Raw genomic sequence first — 17,601 nt, 5'->3', positions numbered from 1 at the left:
GTGGAGAACATAGATGAAACATAGGAAAAATCATGACTAGAAAGCCCAACCCTCCACGTTTAGTGTTCGACAGACTGTAAGTCTGGGAATTGGTATTTCACAACACCCACTATAAGGTAGGAGCTTGAAGGTACATGGGACAAAGGTGGGAACTTCCGAGAAGCACTGCCACAGGGAAGGTCAGACAAGTGTAAGTGACAGTGTAAGTGACAGTGAAGGTAACAAAGAAAGTAAGAAGGGAAAATTAAAATTCTTACAGGATGAAAGAAACAACATATGCCTCACCACACAACCAATTAACAAAATTATTATACTTTACTGTACTGACAGAAGAATGTGTACTTGAACTAGAGCCAGTGTTAACAAACCTCTAGAAAGAGAAAAAACAATCAACTCAAATCATACAAATCTAATTTTAAAAATTCAAATAAAAACATGTCAGCTGATGAAACCACCCCACGAAGAAAACAACCAAGAAAACAACCAAAAGAAAACTGAGTATCACACAACACTCAAAAGTGAATTAAACATCCTCAAACAAGCATTTGGAGATATTATGAAAGGATGATCAGCAATTTAAGATCTTAATGGAAATGGAAAAAATATAATCAGGAAGAATTACAATTACATTCAGTCAAAAAGTAAAAAGGCTGCTTCACACTGGGCCTCCGGGGGCTGTTTGTTCATATGCCAGAGCACCTGCTATTAATCACGTCTTTAACAAAAATTAACACGAAATGGATCACAGACCTAAATATAAAACGTAAAGCCATGAAATTCCTAGAAGACATCGTAGGAGGAAATCTAGATGACCTAGGGTGTGGTGATTACTTTTTAGGTATTATACCAAAGGCAGGATACATAAAGAAAGGAATTGATAAGGTGAAACGCATTAAAATTAAGAACCTCTGTTCTGCAGAAAGACCATGTCAAGAGAAGGAGATGACAAGCCGCTGACTGGGAGATAATATTTGCAAAAAAACAGCTCTGATAAAGGACTGTTATCCATAGTGTACAGAGAACCCTTAAAACTCAGCAGAAAGAAAACATTCAACCCAATTTAAAAATGGGCCAAAGACCTTAACAGAAACTTCACCAAAGAAGAAATATAAATGACAAATACTCACATGAAGAGATGCTTTATGTGGTATGTCATCAGGGAAATGCAAATTAAAATAACAATGAGATAGCAGTACCCACTTACTGGAATGGCCAAAATCTGGAACCGTAATAATATCAAATGTTGATGAGGATGTGGAGTAAGAGGAACTTGCATTCATTGCTGATGGAGATGCAAGTTGTTACAGCCACTTTGGAAGACAGTTTGGTGGGTTTTTTTTACAAAATTAAACATATTCTTAACATATCAGTCAAGCTCCTTGGCATTTTCTCAAAAGAGCCGAAAATATGACCACACAGAAACCTGCACACGAATGTTTATAGCAGCTTCATTTATAATTGCTAAAACTTGGAAGCAACCAAGAATTCGTCCAGTAGGTGAACGGATAAATAAACTGTGCTATGTCCAAATAATGGAATACTAGTCTATACTAAAAAGAAATGAAACTATCAAGCCATGAAAAGACTTAAATACATATTACTAAGTGAAAGAAGCCACTCTGAAAAGACTAAAATACTACATATTGTACAATTCCAATTATATGACATTCTGGAAAAGGCAAAACTATGGAGAAAGTAAAAAGATTAGTGGTGGGGCAAAATGGGCAATGGAGAGTGGGAGATACAGGCCTCCAGTTTGGAACAAATAAGTCAGGGGAAGAAAAGGCACAACATAAGAAATATAGTCAAAGATATTGTAATAACAATGGGTCAGGATAGAAGGTGCGTACCTACACTGTGGTGAGCACAGCATAATGTATACACTTGTTCAATCACTATGCTGTACACCTGAAACTAATGTAACATTGTGTGTTAACTGTACTCAAAATGAAAAAAAAAAAAAAAAAAAAAAAAAAGCAGTGATTGCCAGAGATTGGGGCAGGGAGAAAGGATTTTTAGGGCAGTGAAAATACTCTGTATGCTCTGCTAATGATAGATACATGGCATCATACATTTGTCCAAGCCCACTTAATGTGCAATACCAAAAGTGAACTGTAATGCAAAGTATGGTCTTTGGATGATTATAACGTGTCAGTGTAGGTTTCTCAATTTTAACCAATGTACCATTCTAGTGAGAAATGTTGCTAATGGAGGAGGCTAAGCATGTGTGGGGGCAGGGAGTATCTGAGAACTCTTGGTACCTTCCCCTCAATTTTGTTGTGAACCTAAAACTGTTAAAAAAAAATAGTCCTAAAAATTGTATATATTTAAATTGTACAATTTGGCGATGTGATGTAGATATACCTTGTGAAATAGTCACCACAATCAAGCTAATTAACACATTTCTCACCTCAGATAGTTACTATCTTCCCTCCCCTCTGCTCTCCTCTCCTCCCCTCTCCTCCTCTCTCCTCTCCTTCCCTTCCCTTTGCTTTTTGTGTATGGGATGAGAACACTTTCCTAGCAAATTTCAGACACACAATGAAGTAGTATTAACTGAGGTCACATTGTTGCATATTAGATCTCTGAAACTTACTCATCTTGCATAACGGAAATGTTGTTTCCTTTGATCCGCCTATCCTCATTTCTTCCTCCTCCTCCTAGCCAGTGGAAACCATTATTATACACTCTGCTTCTGTATAGGTGAGATCATGCAGTATTTGTCTTTCTGCATCTGACTTATTTCATTTAACACCATGTTCTCTAGATTCATCCACATTGTCACACATGGCATGATTTCCTTATGTTTAAGGCTGAATATATTCCATTGTATGTATATGTCACATTTTCTTTATCCATTCATGTGTTGATGGATATTTAGGTTGTTCCCATTATCTTGACTATTGTGAATAATGCTGAAATAAACATGGGAGTGCAGGTATCTTTTCAAGATCCTGCTTTCATTTCCTTTGGATATATCCCTGTAAGGGGATTGATGGATCATAATGTAGTTCTGTTTTTAATTTTTTGAGGAACAGACAAACTATTTTCCACAGTGGATCAGCTATATATATATATTTTTTCTAGAAACATTTTTGTCTTCTCCCTCTTCGCCTACTGCTTTCTGGACTCCAGATGCATGTATGTTAGACCACTAGATACTATTTATAAGTCACTGTAACTCAATTTTTGGTTCAATGCTTTTGGTGTTTCAGTTAGTTTCTACCAAAGTGCTCATTGATTATTATCCTATAGTGATTGGACTCCTATAATTCCATGTAGTTTGTTTTCCCTTTTAGATACTGTATTTTTCATCTCTAGAAGTTCTTTTAGGGTCATTTATATTTCCATTTCTCTGCATATTATGTTCATATTTTTATCTTTAAATAGTGGCACATTGTTCTAAGAGCTATTTTAATCTCTAGCTGTTATTTCTGTTCTGTGTGTGTGTGTGTCTGTGTATGTTCATATTTTTATCTTTAAATAGTGGCACATTGTTCTAAGAGCTATTTTAATCTCTAGCTGTTATTTCTGTTCTCTCTGTGTGTGTGTGTCTGTGTGTGTGTGTGTGTGTGTTGACTAATTTTTCTCCTGGGTATTCATTACATTTTCTTGCTTCTTTGATCTTGGATATTTTGAATTTTATGTTTTTGTGTGTCTGGATTTTGTTATCTTTCTTGAAAGAGAATTGGAGCTTGCACTGCAGGCAGTTAAGTTACTTTGGTTTAATTTTCTCCTTTGGAGACAGGTTTTTAAGCTCTATGATGTTATGTGAGGAATAGCCTTGACTGTAGGAGGAGTTAGCCTAGACACTAAGGTTAGGCCATTGGTCTCTATGGTCTCTAAGTGCCCCAAGTGATCTTTGAAAACTATACTCTCTGGTTGATTGAAATTCAAACAGTTTCCAGAACTATGGTTGCTCAGGAAATCATTTAGTTCCCAGTTCTCTGATCACTCCTGCTCAGACTGGTGGTTTTACCCTATGCATATACTTCTGTGTATTCAGCAAATATTAAAAGGACTCCTGAGATTTCTCTTATTGCATACTCCCTCTTCTGCATACTCTGCCACACAATTCCCATCTGTCTCAGTTACTTGATTCATTAAAACTATTAATGCCTTATTTTGTTTTCCCCTTCCTGCTTACACAGACCAGAAATTGAATCGAGAGAGAAAGCTTGAGAAATTGAATGGTTCATCTTATTTGCTTCCATTTTTGTTTTTTTGTTTTTGTTTTTTGTTTGTTTGTTTGTTTTTGCTATGGGGGACCTCTACTCTCTGATACCTTATCATGTCCAGGAGCAAAATTCCATTTATCCATTTATCTATCTGTGCATCTATGCATCCATTAGCTGTCTATCTATCTACCTGATATTTATCAATTTTATACACAACTATTTCACTTACATGCTCATCAGAGTTCATTAAATACTCTCTCTCTCTCTGTCTCTCTTTTTTTCCCTTCTGTTAGGTAAACTGAAGAAATATAGGTCTCCAGTATAATCATCTGAACTTTTCCTCATCTGAGCTCTTTTTCTTTATTTGCTACTTAATTTAAGATATTTCTTTGTAAAAATGTTTTTAGCTTTGTTTTTGTGCTTTTTAAAAACTAGTTTCTCTCTGTTATAGTTTTCCCTCCAATTTCTAGATTTAGCAGTGTGCATGCTGACTTTTTGTTAGTAAGGTGTTTATAATATAATATGCTTATAAGATTTCTACTAGTAAAGCTTTTTTGTAAGAGAGATTTGAGGATATAATTGAGTCTGTGGTTCACATTAACAATCACTATGTTAGTGTAGTCAAGCTTGAAAGACTTTGACATTTAACATTATTTTGATAAGAAAGTAATTTTTTCTAATGCTTATGCAGATGAAATAAAAATTACCATATTCTTATGGTTTGCCTACCAATGCATGATAGTTAAATTATATTAAGGAAAGATAAAAATAAATTAAGAAGGTTTTTTTTTTCCTTCAGTAAAACATTTGATTGCATGATTTGATTGATAAAGTAAGAATAAATTGCTTTCTTTTGTACTCTTCAGAAATTGGTGATCATTGGATGATTAGCTGACAACTTTACATATGAAATGTGCTGATTGGCTTGTTTTACCTTAATAACCCTATGATAGTGACCACCTTATCTTGCCCTTTAATTTTAAAATTAATGAAGTAATCTTTTATCGTAGTCTTTTCCACTGTTCTGCCCAATTACTTTAGTGCTGAATGGTACTTTGCATTTTTGCTGGTCCATTAGCCCCATATCATGCTCTTTCTCAACTTCCATATTCAAATATAGGATAATTAAATGCTGTCTTTTAGCATCTCATAACCTTGACACATAAATTCTCTTTTCTCAGTGGTTGAAATTAATGGATATATGACAACCTACTCAAAATTGTAATGAAACATTACTATTTATAAAATGCTAATGTACATTAAATGCTAAATAAGAATCAACAGTATATGGCTATTATCCATATAACAGAAGGTTATGGAATATGAAGTGAATATTAAACTTTTTAAATTAGCATGTATACATATATACACATATATACTTAAAATAAATGCTTTAGAAACTAAAACTTTGTTAATTTTCCTTTGCTCCCCAAACCCTGTGATTTAATATATATATCTCACATAGGGCACATGGCAAGGGGAACTTTATTAATGTTGGAAGAGTGGGTCAGTATAAGTGTTTCCAAAGAAGTGGAATATGAATTATATTTTGAATTATGAATAGAATTTAATCAAGGCAAAAATATTTAAAGAAAAAAAAAGAATATTTGTAGAGGTCTTGAGAGGAGAGATACATTTAAGAACACGAAAGAAAGCCAGTGTAGCTTGAAGAGAGATTATGCAAGATGATGTTGGAGAAGACTGCTGGGGGGATGGTTATAAATACAGAATGACAAAAATAAAGAGAATATGAAATTTTGTGTATTTATTTAATCATTCATTTAACATCTGCAGGGCAGTTACTATGCTCTGTATTGTGGCAGTAAAAAATAAATAAGGCATTGCCCATTACTTCAAAGAAATCATGAACCTAGTTGAAGAAAAGGCACACACAGCATGGATATGAGCAAAGAAAGTCAATCTAATGGACAAGTATTACATCAGCCACATTGGTAGAGATCTTTATTTACCATTCCCAATGTAAGCACAAATTAAACTGAAGTATATTCAGAGAGCAACTTCTAGAATGGTAGAGTAAGGATCTCTCAAAATCTGCCCCCTATAAAAATAATAAGACTTGTACATATGGTCAAATTCAACTTTTTCTGAAATCTTAAAATTAATGGAGAGCTTGAAGAAATCCAATGATTATTTATTTATTTATTTATTTATTTTTTTAAAGATTTTATTTATTTATTTGAGAGAGAGAGAATGAGAGAGAGAGAACACATGAGAGGGGATAGGGTCAGAGGACGAAGCAGACTCCCTGCCGAGCAGGGAGCCCGATGCGGGACTCGATCCAGGGACTCCAGGATCATGACCTGAGCCGAAGGCAGTCGCTTAACCAACTGAGCCACCCAGGCGCCCCCGAATGATTATTTATTTAAAAAAGAAAGAAAAAGCAGAATCTCTGTAAGAACAAGTCTTGTCTTTTTAGTTGCCCTGATGATATCCTCCCCCACCCCAGCTCCATGGTAGCCTTGAAAGCCAACACTCTCACAACCACAGAAACTAGGAAAACTAGGAACCTGGTATCCACTGGAGGAGGCAGGACAAATATATTTGGGGTTCACCAAAAGCATCATGCCAGAAAATTGTCACTACTTGACTTGTCTGAAAACTCCCTGGAAAAGCTCAGTTTTCCAGGTTTGTTTCTATTTAACCTGACTGAGCGCTTCCTCTGTAGGAACAGCCCTACCTATAGAGTATTTGTAAAAAAATAACCAGCAACAATTGTTTAAGATCACAGCTGCCTGAGATGGGATTATCAACTGGAGTTAACAAAGGCTAAAAAAGAAATCCGAAGAGAAAAAAACAAAAAACAAAAAAACAACTAAGGAATCAAATGGTCATAGAGAGCTTTGGAAACTCTTACATATATCTGGAAACCTCAAAGGTCATGCACATATTCAGGAAAGATCTAAAAAGACCCCAGACTCTTACCTCTGGCTGAGGTTCTGTCGGAGCAGAAGATGATGCCTAAGGCAGCCAGTAGACTCCCTATTAGAATGTTAAAAGTTTAAATGAACACACACTTAGTAGCCTTCAGCAAAGTTTGGAGACTTATGAGTTCAAAGTGAAATTATTAGATGACCATGATAATCAAGCATGGAATTCAGTGGCCACATATGACAGGGAATTTAGACTTAAAAGAATTAGTTCAGGAAAGTCACTAACAAGTAGACAAACAACAGCAACAACAAATCCTGGCAGGTGGGAAGGACTCTGATTTCCAGAGCCGCCAATATATATTATTTAAAACTTGAACATAGGTCAGTTGAGATGGTCTTATCTAAAGGATCCAAAAGAAGAAAAAAAGGATATATAAATGGAGCCTTATAGGCTTGCAGGACACTATCATCATAAAAACGTATGCATAAATGGACTTCTAGAAGAAGAAGAAAGAGGAGGAGGAGAAGAAGAAGAAGAAGAAGAAAGAAGAAGAAAGAAGAAGAAGAAGAAAGAAGAAGAAAGAAGAAGAAGAAGAAGAAGAAGCAGAAGAAAGAGGAGAAGGAGAAGAAGAAAGAGGAGAAGGAGAAGAAGAAAGAGGAGAAGGAGAAGAAGAAGAAAGGGGGCCAGGGGGAGGGAAACAGGAGCAATATTTGAAGAAGTAATGGCCAAAACTTGCTAGATTTGATTAAGAATATTAGTCTACATATCCATGAAGCTTAAAAAAACTCCAAGAAAGAAAACTCAAAGAAATTCACACCTAGATACATAGTTGAATTATCTAAAGCCAAAGACAGAAAGAGAATTTTGCAATAAAAAAGAAAGAAGCAATTCACAGTCTTTGCAACTTTTTCCATTTTCAGTGAGAAATTTTAGATGTTCCTCTAAAAATATGTCATGTGGTATAAAGTTCCTTGAAATTCTTATTAAAGTACTAGACACAAAGGATTTGAAGGCTAATAATTTAGGATACAAACAAGTCATTAATTTTGCTTGAGTGGGAAAAGAAAACAACTGTGTGAAGGATATTTTTAAATCATTGTTAATTGAAAAGTAATATATGAATATAGTAAAATATTCAAGTAAAAAGTTATATGAAAATAAATGTGTCCATCTTACCTCAGATCCAAGTACTGTTAATGCTTTCTTTAGTATTCTACATATAAAAATGTAGACACGTACATTTTTTTTTCCATAAAATTTAGCATAACTTACTTTTTTTTTGTTCGGTTTTTATTTCATCATCATAAACTTAACTGCAATCTAGCTAGACTTGGAGGGGAGTAAGGAAAATATAGAACCCATAGAACTGCAGCCAGAGCACAAAGATTATAGGATATTTCCAGCAGATGGGGTGAAGGGGTGCTCTCCTGGGCTACAGAAGGAATGGTCTGGTAGTTCAGATAAAACACAAGTCAGATTTATTAGATTTGTCCACAGTCAGCAACTGTGATCTTCTTGCTGGTCTTGCCATTCTTGGACCCAAAGCCCTCCAGGCTTCCACAAAATTCATACCCTCTTTCACCTTGCCAAAGACCACATGCTTGCCATCCAACCACTCAGTCTTGGCAGTGCAGACGAAAAACGGAATTGTTTGTGTTGGGTCCAGCACTTGCCATGGACAAGATGCCAGGACCCATATGCTTCGGGATGAAATTCTCATCATCAAATTTCTCCCCATTGATGAACTTGCTGCCAGTGCCATTATGGCTTGTGAAGTCACCACTCTGGCACATAAATCCCGGAATAATCCTGTGAAAGCAGGAAACTTTATAAACAATCTTTTCTCCCCAGTGTGCAGAGCACAAACGTTTTCTGCTGCCTTTGGAACTTTGTCTGCAAATAGCTTGAAGGAGATGCGGCTCAAGGGCTCGCCATCCATCATGACGCGGAAGAACATAGTGGGGTTGAGCATGGCTGGGCAGCCGTATCTGCAAGCCGTAATTTGTTTTTCACAGTATTATCTGCTTATCTCCCATATCATCACCTACAGATGTTCCTGCCTCTAATTCTTTACAATTCCATAATATTTTATTGTAATATTCCAAACTACTTAGATGATTTTCAGAATTTGACTAAGAAAATTAGATTTAAGATTAACCGGCAAGGTAGTAGTTTTCTAGTTGGCCTTGATGTAAAAGGCATTGAAGATAGAAGAAACAATCATGGGTGAGGTAGGAAAATGTGAAACAGTGTAGCACATTGCAAAGAATGAATGTAGTCTAAGATTGCTGAAGCTGACTGCTCACATGATAGATGTGGTAGCAAAGCATGAGATCCCACTGGGAAGCAGCAGCTTCTTGTTAAACTGTATATGTTACTTTCCTATTAAAAATATACACAATAGCCAACAAATGGAGCAACAAGCAAGCCAAAATCACCAAACTCTGCACATCTTTCTAAAATACAGCTTCTGTAACCAAAACATTTTAATAAACTTATTTGGGGGTACTTATAAAGTCTGAAATACTTTGTGCAAATAAAAAAATAGTATCCTCTAGAAATTATGCAGATTGAACTCATCTTTGTACCAGTGTTGATGCATTTTAAGTAACCACAAATTAATGAACGTGGCCCTCATTATGAGATTACAACAAATTATTGTATAAGGTATTTCATAAAGTATTAAAATGAAGTATGTTGTATATTGAAATAAATTATGAAATAAAGTATTGCATAATTGTATAGGTAATGTTAAAACTATTTATCTTAGAAATAAACTGAGTATCAATTAGAGGAAACCAAAATTTTATTGGAATTCTAGGGACGTGGAATTACTGACCAAAATAGCAACCAAAATTTTATTAGAACAACAAATATATGCAAACCTCTAAGAACCATTAGAACTGTGTAATATACACCATTGAATGCTACAATTTGTGATTTTATATACATATAATCAAGCTATACTGAGCATAGTGAGAAGTCACTTAAATTGCTCCCTTCCTTAGATGTTAGACAAAAACACAACAGTAGCAGCCTCTTCAGACAACATCATGGCGGGAACCTTATTTTAAATCTTCATACTATCACAAACATCATGTTAAAATATGTATTAAAGCAGCTTCTACAACCCCATGTGTACACTAATATGGGATGGGGGAGTTTCTTCTTTGCCTACAGGAACTGAGATGATTGGCAAGATACCTCTCCTTGCCTGTGCACAACTCTTTAGTCCTTGTAGTTCCCAGGGGACCACAGCGTCATGAAATTTTAAACCACAGGAGTATGAAACTTAAAACGCTCATATGATAGATAAAGAAATAATTCTTAAGAAGATTAAGCTACTCACCTAAGCGTCATACAACAAGTTGACAAGTTGACGTCAAAATTGAGATTCCAACCAAAGACTCTCACTAAAATTGAGACCTTTGAAAAACTGTATTTCTGTACTTTTTAAAAATTGTTACATAGACCAACATGGATTTACCAATAAATCTAAAATGTGGATAAATAATATACTTTTATAGTTTAACAAAATGATGTTTAACAAGTGATTTACTTGTTTTGTCCCATTAATTTCTCTGTGGCCCTCCCCTTACTCATTCACTCGGATGGACTCCAAGACTGAGTCAGTACCTGAAGAGTAAAGTATAACATCGGTATTTAATCTTAGACAATGTATACTTTGAGCTGCATAGTATCTCCTGCAAGCCATAAACCAAAAAATAAATAAAAAGCCTAGAAGGAACCCTCCACCTGCTTTTCAGAAAATGAGTATTTATGTATTGAAAAGGGAGGGCAGAAGTTAAATCAACTGTATGTGTTATTAGGATTGTTCAAATAACAAAAAATTGGTTTGTGAGTCACAGCTCTAGTTCTTGACTACTCTGCCCCCAGAGTGAAGGGGGGGGGTGCAGGGGAATGAGGAGCATCACAAGATAAACAAGCGGTTCCTTTAGATTAATAAACTCAAAGGAAATGAGTGTAAACATGGTCCGACTCTAAAGCAATCGGGGACGAGGACTTCTGCATGTGTGGCTGGAGGAAAGTAGGTAAAGGACATGGTAATAGGTAAGAAGCAGTGCACACTGGTTCTCAAAATACTAACTTATTGAAGGGATGCTGCAGACACAGAGCTACATCTAAGTAGCCTGGAGCAGGAGCTCCAGACCTGGAGGGGACAGAGAAGACCCATTGTCTACCAGTACTTCTAGTGTAGCTTTCCTCACACAATTAAGAACATCATGGATGGATAACTGCATGTGTCTGGGAAAGAGGAGAGAGTGGGAGGGATTTGGTTGGTAGATTTTTCTGGTAATCATTGTGTCACTGTGGAGACTATGGAGACAATCAACTGATTTTGTCTGAGTACAACTCCCAATACACAAATTTGTAATCTCTCATATTTCATAATATCTTAGCATAACCACATTCTATAATGAAGAGAAAACCATGGACAGAATTTAATAAGAAAATTTGACTTGAAATAATATCCATTTTCTCAAGGCATGAGACAGACCTGTATTTCTTATTGACATAGAAAATTGTCATTTTATCTAAATCAGATGAGAGAATATTTATTCCTAGGTGATCTATGTTTTATAAAGAATTTATATATTATTTAATGGCAACTCTCATAAAAGACGTAAAAAACTGTTCTTATGGACAGTTATACTGTCATGGTCATTAACTACATATATAATTAATGTTTTATTTATTTTCCTGCATTTTATAAAGTTTAATATACTTCCATTTATCATCAGGGGTGATAGACAAGATTAATTTTTATGACTATAAGGAGTTGTCCATTTCCTCTAAGCTAACAAAGCCCAGGATCCCCTGATGTCTTGAAATATATATATATATATATATATATATATATATATATATATATAATCAGACAGATAAATGCATATGATGCTAAGGAAAGTACAAAAATGGGTAAAAAGGGTGCAGGCCCTATAAATTCAGATAAGCATCTTAATATATTATCACAGGGAAAATTAATGAGAGGTTAACTGATTTTCCCTGAAGTCGTATATCTATGACCAAACCAAGGATTAGAGGATAAATTCTAAATTTTGTATGACTGTCTTATGACTCCAGCATTTGCTTTTTCTCAATCATCACCAGCACCACCTTCTTTTTCTAGGGGAAGGAACTTCCCAGAGCATGTTAGAAAGCCACATTACACCATCTGATATTTGGTTCTCTATCCTCTGCAGCATCTTGTCTTCTGTTTGAATTCTACGTCAAGACAGAATTGTTAAAGGGCTTAATCCTAAATCAGAAGGAATCAATAATAAAGTTGCTGTACCTTTTGAGGGCATTAAATACCCACAGCACATATTTCTTTTAGGCCTTTCTAGGAGGCAGAAATCATAGTAAAATTGACAATTGCAATTTTTCCAGCTAAGTTAAATTCCAAAAACATGATCTTTCCAAAATAAAAAAAAAAAATTATATTCTTAATTTTCAGAAGCAAACGTGTTACAACTCAAATTTTGAGGGGGCAAAATATGCAACAAAACTTGCTTATGAACATTGTGAAATTACTTTGTGAAAAACACTAAAGCAAATCAAACTTTTATAAATTTTTAAACTTGGCCACTTGTTAGGAAAATGTTTTATAGCAAAATCGTTTATCCATACCAATTTTCTGTTAATAAAGAGACTCTTCCTAATATATCTGATTGAAAAAAAAATTCTTCTATTTCCTTTCAACTTTCGTTAAAGTTGGGTAAATAGACATAGTAACAAATGGCATAAGTAACGATAGGAAGGATTGGCTCAAGAGTATAATCAATCCCTGGGGGGAAATGCTTTTCAGGCAGCATAAAGATCCTTTCCTTGGCCTATGGTTTCTGGCTTTCACTTCAGAGTGCCATGAGGTTGTTCCTCATATTTCATTCCTTTACAACCATGTGTGTGTCCTGCAAAATGAGAGATCCTCTCATGGGGGGATTCCTTCAGCCATCTGCTTTCCCACTATTAATTCTGATGTGTCTCCATATAAGAAACAAATGCACTGGTCAGAAACTTTCCCTCTAACAAGCAGAATTAGAAATGAACATTTTGAGAAAGTATTTCACAGAAGATATGTTTTTTTATGAAGAGAATGCCATCCAGAGATGGATGTTAGAGATGTTGTCGAATGTTTGAGATAAAGTGCCAAACCCATTTTCCAAGGTAACAATTCTTCAAAAGAAAGCTAAAGAAAATGGTATATTTAGCCTATAAAATGAAGGACCAAACAAAATTATGTTTACTGTTATAACCAGCTATTAGCAAATAGCTTAATTAAAGAAGCGCGCGTGAAGATTCTTTGCAAGCAGATTTTCTATATGGTTATAGAATGTTGGTTACATGAATAAGCTCTGAAATCAGACAGATTGAGATTTGTGTTCCAGCCCAACCACCTGCTAGCTTTATGGCTTGATCAAATTAATAACCTTTTATTTTACCGAAGTTACGAGCCCTTCCAAATATAAAATTGAGGGGTTACTAATGCAGAATTTTTGTTCAAAAACCCGTGTCTTGACTATCTGTCTTGGTTTATTTTTAGATGCTCCTACTAGAACATGATGTAAGAGGTGAGGAAGACATAGAGAAGAATTGTTCTTCCTGAAATGGGATGTAAGAAATTAATAGCAGGTGCTCTGGCATATGAACAAACAGCCCCCGGAGGCCCAGTGTGAAGCAGCGTTTTTACAAAAAGACTAACTTACGCATTATTGAATTCCTCCTAGGGAGTTAACAAATTTTCACTCCACAGGTTTTCTCTTGTTCATGTTGCTATTATTTTCTTATCTATTTTTAATTTATTTGCTTATGATAAAATTGAGAGAATTGAGCATCCCCTCTCTCAGTAGTAGCTCCTGTAGTGAAGTGAAAAGCTTTCTGCAGCCCAAAATATCTTATTCTCTCTCACTAAGACATTGTTTATTACTAGATAAAAGTCTGCAGATTATCTCTCCCTAACACGATGCAGAGGACCACTGCTTATCCTTATCCCATCCCATTCTTATCCTATGGCCATACAAAGCGCGTCCTTTTTTTTTTTTTTTTTTTTAAGATTTTATTTATTTATTTGACAGAGAGAGAGAGAGAGACAGTGAGAGAGGGTCCACAAGAAGGGGGAGTGGGAGAGGGAGAAGCAGGCCTCCCGCTGAGCAGGAAGCCCAATGCAGGACTCGATCTCAGGACCCTCGCATCATGACCTGAGCCAAAGGCAGACGCTTAACGACTGAGCCACCCAGGTGCCCCGCATGTCCTTTTTCAGAGAGATTCCCATCTGTTTTTAATTTCAAAAATCATCACTAACGCCACATGTCCTTTTTAAACTGAAATATTGAAGTATATGTTAACGTCCTCCAGTCTTTTGGCAAGCAGTCAGCTTCATAACTCTTTGTATCTTAAGAGCATATTTATCAGTTGTTATTTATAAAGACAGCTATCATTAAACTTCATGAGGAATTATTACATAGGATAAATAACATGTTGAAATACATCATTAGCATTCCTGGGGAGGTTTCTCAATGGAGAAATTTAATTGTATTTCCTCCAGTGCCTTAACTGCTGCAGTGAGTGGTGTTGCCAGAATCCTGGAGAAAAATATACATAATGTTTCAATTATTATCATTAATGTTTTAATATTGGTAAACGTCACAATGCACTTTTATATGCCACCAACTGAAAGGTTGCTAATCACCATGGCTTCTTGATTCGCTTTAGAGATAATAGGAGCACAATATAGTACAACATTTTCCATTATTCAAGATCAGTAGCCAATTCAAATAGAAGCAATATATGAATTTAGGGAGAAGCTTAAATCTTAGCAATTTTACTTGTCTAATCAAGTCCAATTAGCTATTCAGTTCTTTGCTTTTAGGAACTTAGCCACTTTCATTACAAAAAAAAGAAAAAGAGAGAAGAGTTTGGTTTTCTGATCCTATTTCATAGACTGGAATTTTTTAACCATTTCAATGTTTCCTCATTTTGCTGTATTTATTCAGTCTGAAAAAAATGCATATGAATGAGTATGAAACTTTCAGGAGTTGAGAAATTAAATTGAAATATTGTTTTTGAAACATTATTTTGATAAAATAAGGTTGGTGACTCATTCTAAATTAGATGGCCATATGGCAGCAGGGACTTTTCAGTATAGAGAGCTTTATTTTAATAAGAGATAATTAATAATGCTGTCAGGACAACTCTCTTCAGATGGTTGATTTTACAATTTACCTCTTTATTTGATATTTTAATCTGTGAATTTTCTATGTTGCATAATATGATTCTATTATTCTTTTATTAATCTAATCAAAAGGTTTTAAAGCAGTTCTTGTCTGCAAACTTTTTTAGTCTATAACAATATCAATACAAAAATTAAAACTAAATATTTAGAAACAACTATAGAAATTTCACAGAGCAATTTTATGCCTACTGAATCTAAAAAATCTAGACTTGTATTTTGTATATCTTTTTTTTTTTTTTTACTTGAGAGAGAGCACAAAGGAGGTGAGGAGCAGAGGGAGACGCAGACTCCCCGCTGAGCAAGTAGCCCAACGTGAGGCTTGATCCCAGGACTCCAGGATCATGACTTGAGCCAAAAGGTAGCCTCTTAACCAACTGAGCCACCCAGGTGTCCTGTATGTATTTTTCATTATTATTTTTCTAGCGATTCATTTTGTTAAATTTTACTAAAGTATAGCTCCATGATAGGTAGATGATGGTGGAAATAAACTTGGGTCTTTTCTCCACAGTTTAAGAAATTCTGTTCAAGAAGATCCTTGAAATTTGAGCCAACGTAGGCTTAATTTCATTATCTTTTTCTCTGCTTGCTCTTCTTACATTATAAGAAAATACCCTAACAGGTCCAGTTCCTCAAGAACGGAACAGAATCCTGCGTTCTCTGCCTTCAAGCAGGTTACAACTAAAAATGAGATTAAAAAGGCCAGGTCCTGCAGTAGGACCAGATTCCAAGTCCTTGGATCACCCTCAGGCAGCAACAACAAGTGAATTCCCATAATGCTGAGAGCTGCTTGTAGAGGTCCCTGCGGAGACTGCAGAGTTCATGTTGAAAGTGAAATGCAAAACTGACGCATGCTGAATGATGCCAAGGCAACTACAAAAGCAAAGACAGACCTCTGGAAGCTCAGTCTTTGCTTCCCCGCCCCCCCCGCCCCCAACTCCCCTTTGATTGTTGATGCTGATACAATGTTTCTTCTATCTCTCTGGACTCTCTCACATAGACATTCCTTCAGGGACCTGATCTGGCAAAAACCATAAGGAAAGTACCTTATCAGATGGTTTTGGTGGAGGAGAATCATTCCCTTAATTTATTCAAGAAAACTTCTAAGGATCACATATAATTCAGAATTCGTATTTTGGGACTGAGTTATCCTAGCCACCTTAAGAAGACTGAAGAGTATTAGTGATCAGCAAATAAACAAAGAAATGTCCAGAGCAAGGAGGCAGGTATGTGGGAGGAGTGGTGGTGAAAGGGACCAGAACCTGGAAAACCCTCACAGAATAAAATTGTTACAAAGCCTCTTACTTGGTTTCTTTTTCCAGTCTCATTTTCCCTTCAATCTATTTACCAAAACACTGCTACTAGAGTTTCACATCTAAAAATCTAACCTGATCATGTGTGACTCCTTCTTCTTTCAATGACTATAGCTTATTTATTTATATATTTATATATTTATTTATTTATTTATGAGAGAGGGAGAGTGGGGGGGCGGGGTAGAGGGAGAGGGACAAACAGACTCCATGCTGAGCTTGGAGCCCTTCTCAGGACCTTGAGATCATGACCTGAAATCAAGAGTCAGATGCTTAACTGCCTGAGCCACTCAGGTGCCCCCAATGACTATAGCTTTTAGAATAAAAGCCTCTTTGACTTGAGACATAAATTAATCAGTTTCCTGCCAACGCCCCCCCCACACCTGCCCAACCACACCTATCTTCACCTCTCCTTCCATTTCTCACCATTTGCACACATTTGCATTGAACTTTCAGCTCCAAAGTAAACCATGCCTTCTTAATGGCTGGGTCTTAGTAGCTTACCAATGTTTATTTTTCTGTCATGGGCATGTTCATTGTGGGTAGGCCGTGGTCTTGCTTCATGTACTCTACATTCTGGGATCTAGGCTTAAGGAGTGGCTTTTCTCTAGGACACTGTGTGTCATGTGACAGAAAAAAAAAAGGTGAGATTGGAGTGGTTTATAAACCACAAGTCACATAGCCAAGGCTCAGGAAACTGGCCCTCAGGAAAGGGCCAGTTGAGGAGACAAAGGCCATTTGTAAACAATATTATGGTCTGTCATATCATCCTTCAAGACTTAATGCTCTACCATAACACCGTCTGCTTGCCACTATCATACTCTAATCAAAACATCTGTGTCTGTTTCTTTCCTATTAGCTAGGAGGTCATTACAAATCTGTACTATGTACTTTGACAATTGGCATATATTTGGCACTCAAAATATTTGTGCATGGAAACGGGGTAAAAGGAAGATAGGAAGGAAGGAGG

General features: G+C 35.9%; 1 protein-coding gene and 1 non-coding gene across 2 annotated transcripts; both read right to left on the bottom strand.

Annotated features, from left to right (window-relative positions):
* Positions 1 to 8,526: 8,526 nt before the first annotated feature.
* Positions 8,527 to 9,012, bottom strand: LOC116639584 (peptidyl-prolyl cis-trans isomerase A-like). The gene has a single exon (XM_032416100.1). The coding sequence runs from the start codon at positions 9,010 to 9,012 to the stop codon at positions 8,527 to 8,529; it is 486 nt and encodes a 161-aa protein (XP_032271991.1).
* A 5,298-nt stretch (positions 9,013 to 14,310) lies between these two features.
* LOC116639644 lies at positions 14,311 to 14,398 on the bottom strand. The gene has a single exon (XR_004300891.1). It is a non-coding gene; the product is annotated as a small nucleolar RNA SNORD79 (small nucleolar RNA).
* Positions 14,399 to 17,601: the final 3,203 nt, after the last annotated feature.

Source organism: Phoca vitulina, unplaced genomic scaffold (genome assembly GCF_004348235.1).
Source record: "Phoca vitulina isolate PV1807 unplaced genomic scaffold, GSC_HSeal_1.0 scaffold18, whole genome shotgun sequence".
NCBI classification, from domain to species: Eukaryota; Metazoa; Chordata; class Mammalia; order Carnivora; family Phocidae; genus Phoca; species Phoca vitulina.
This window is presented reverse-complemented; position numbering and strand designations above follow the sequence as displayed.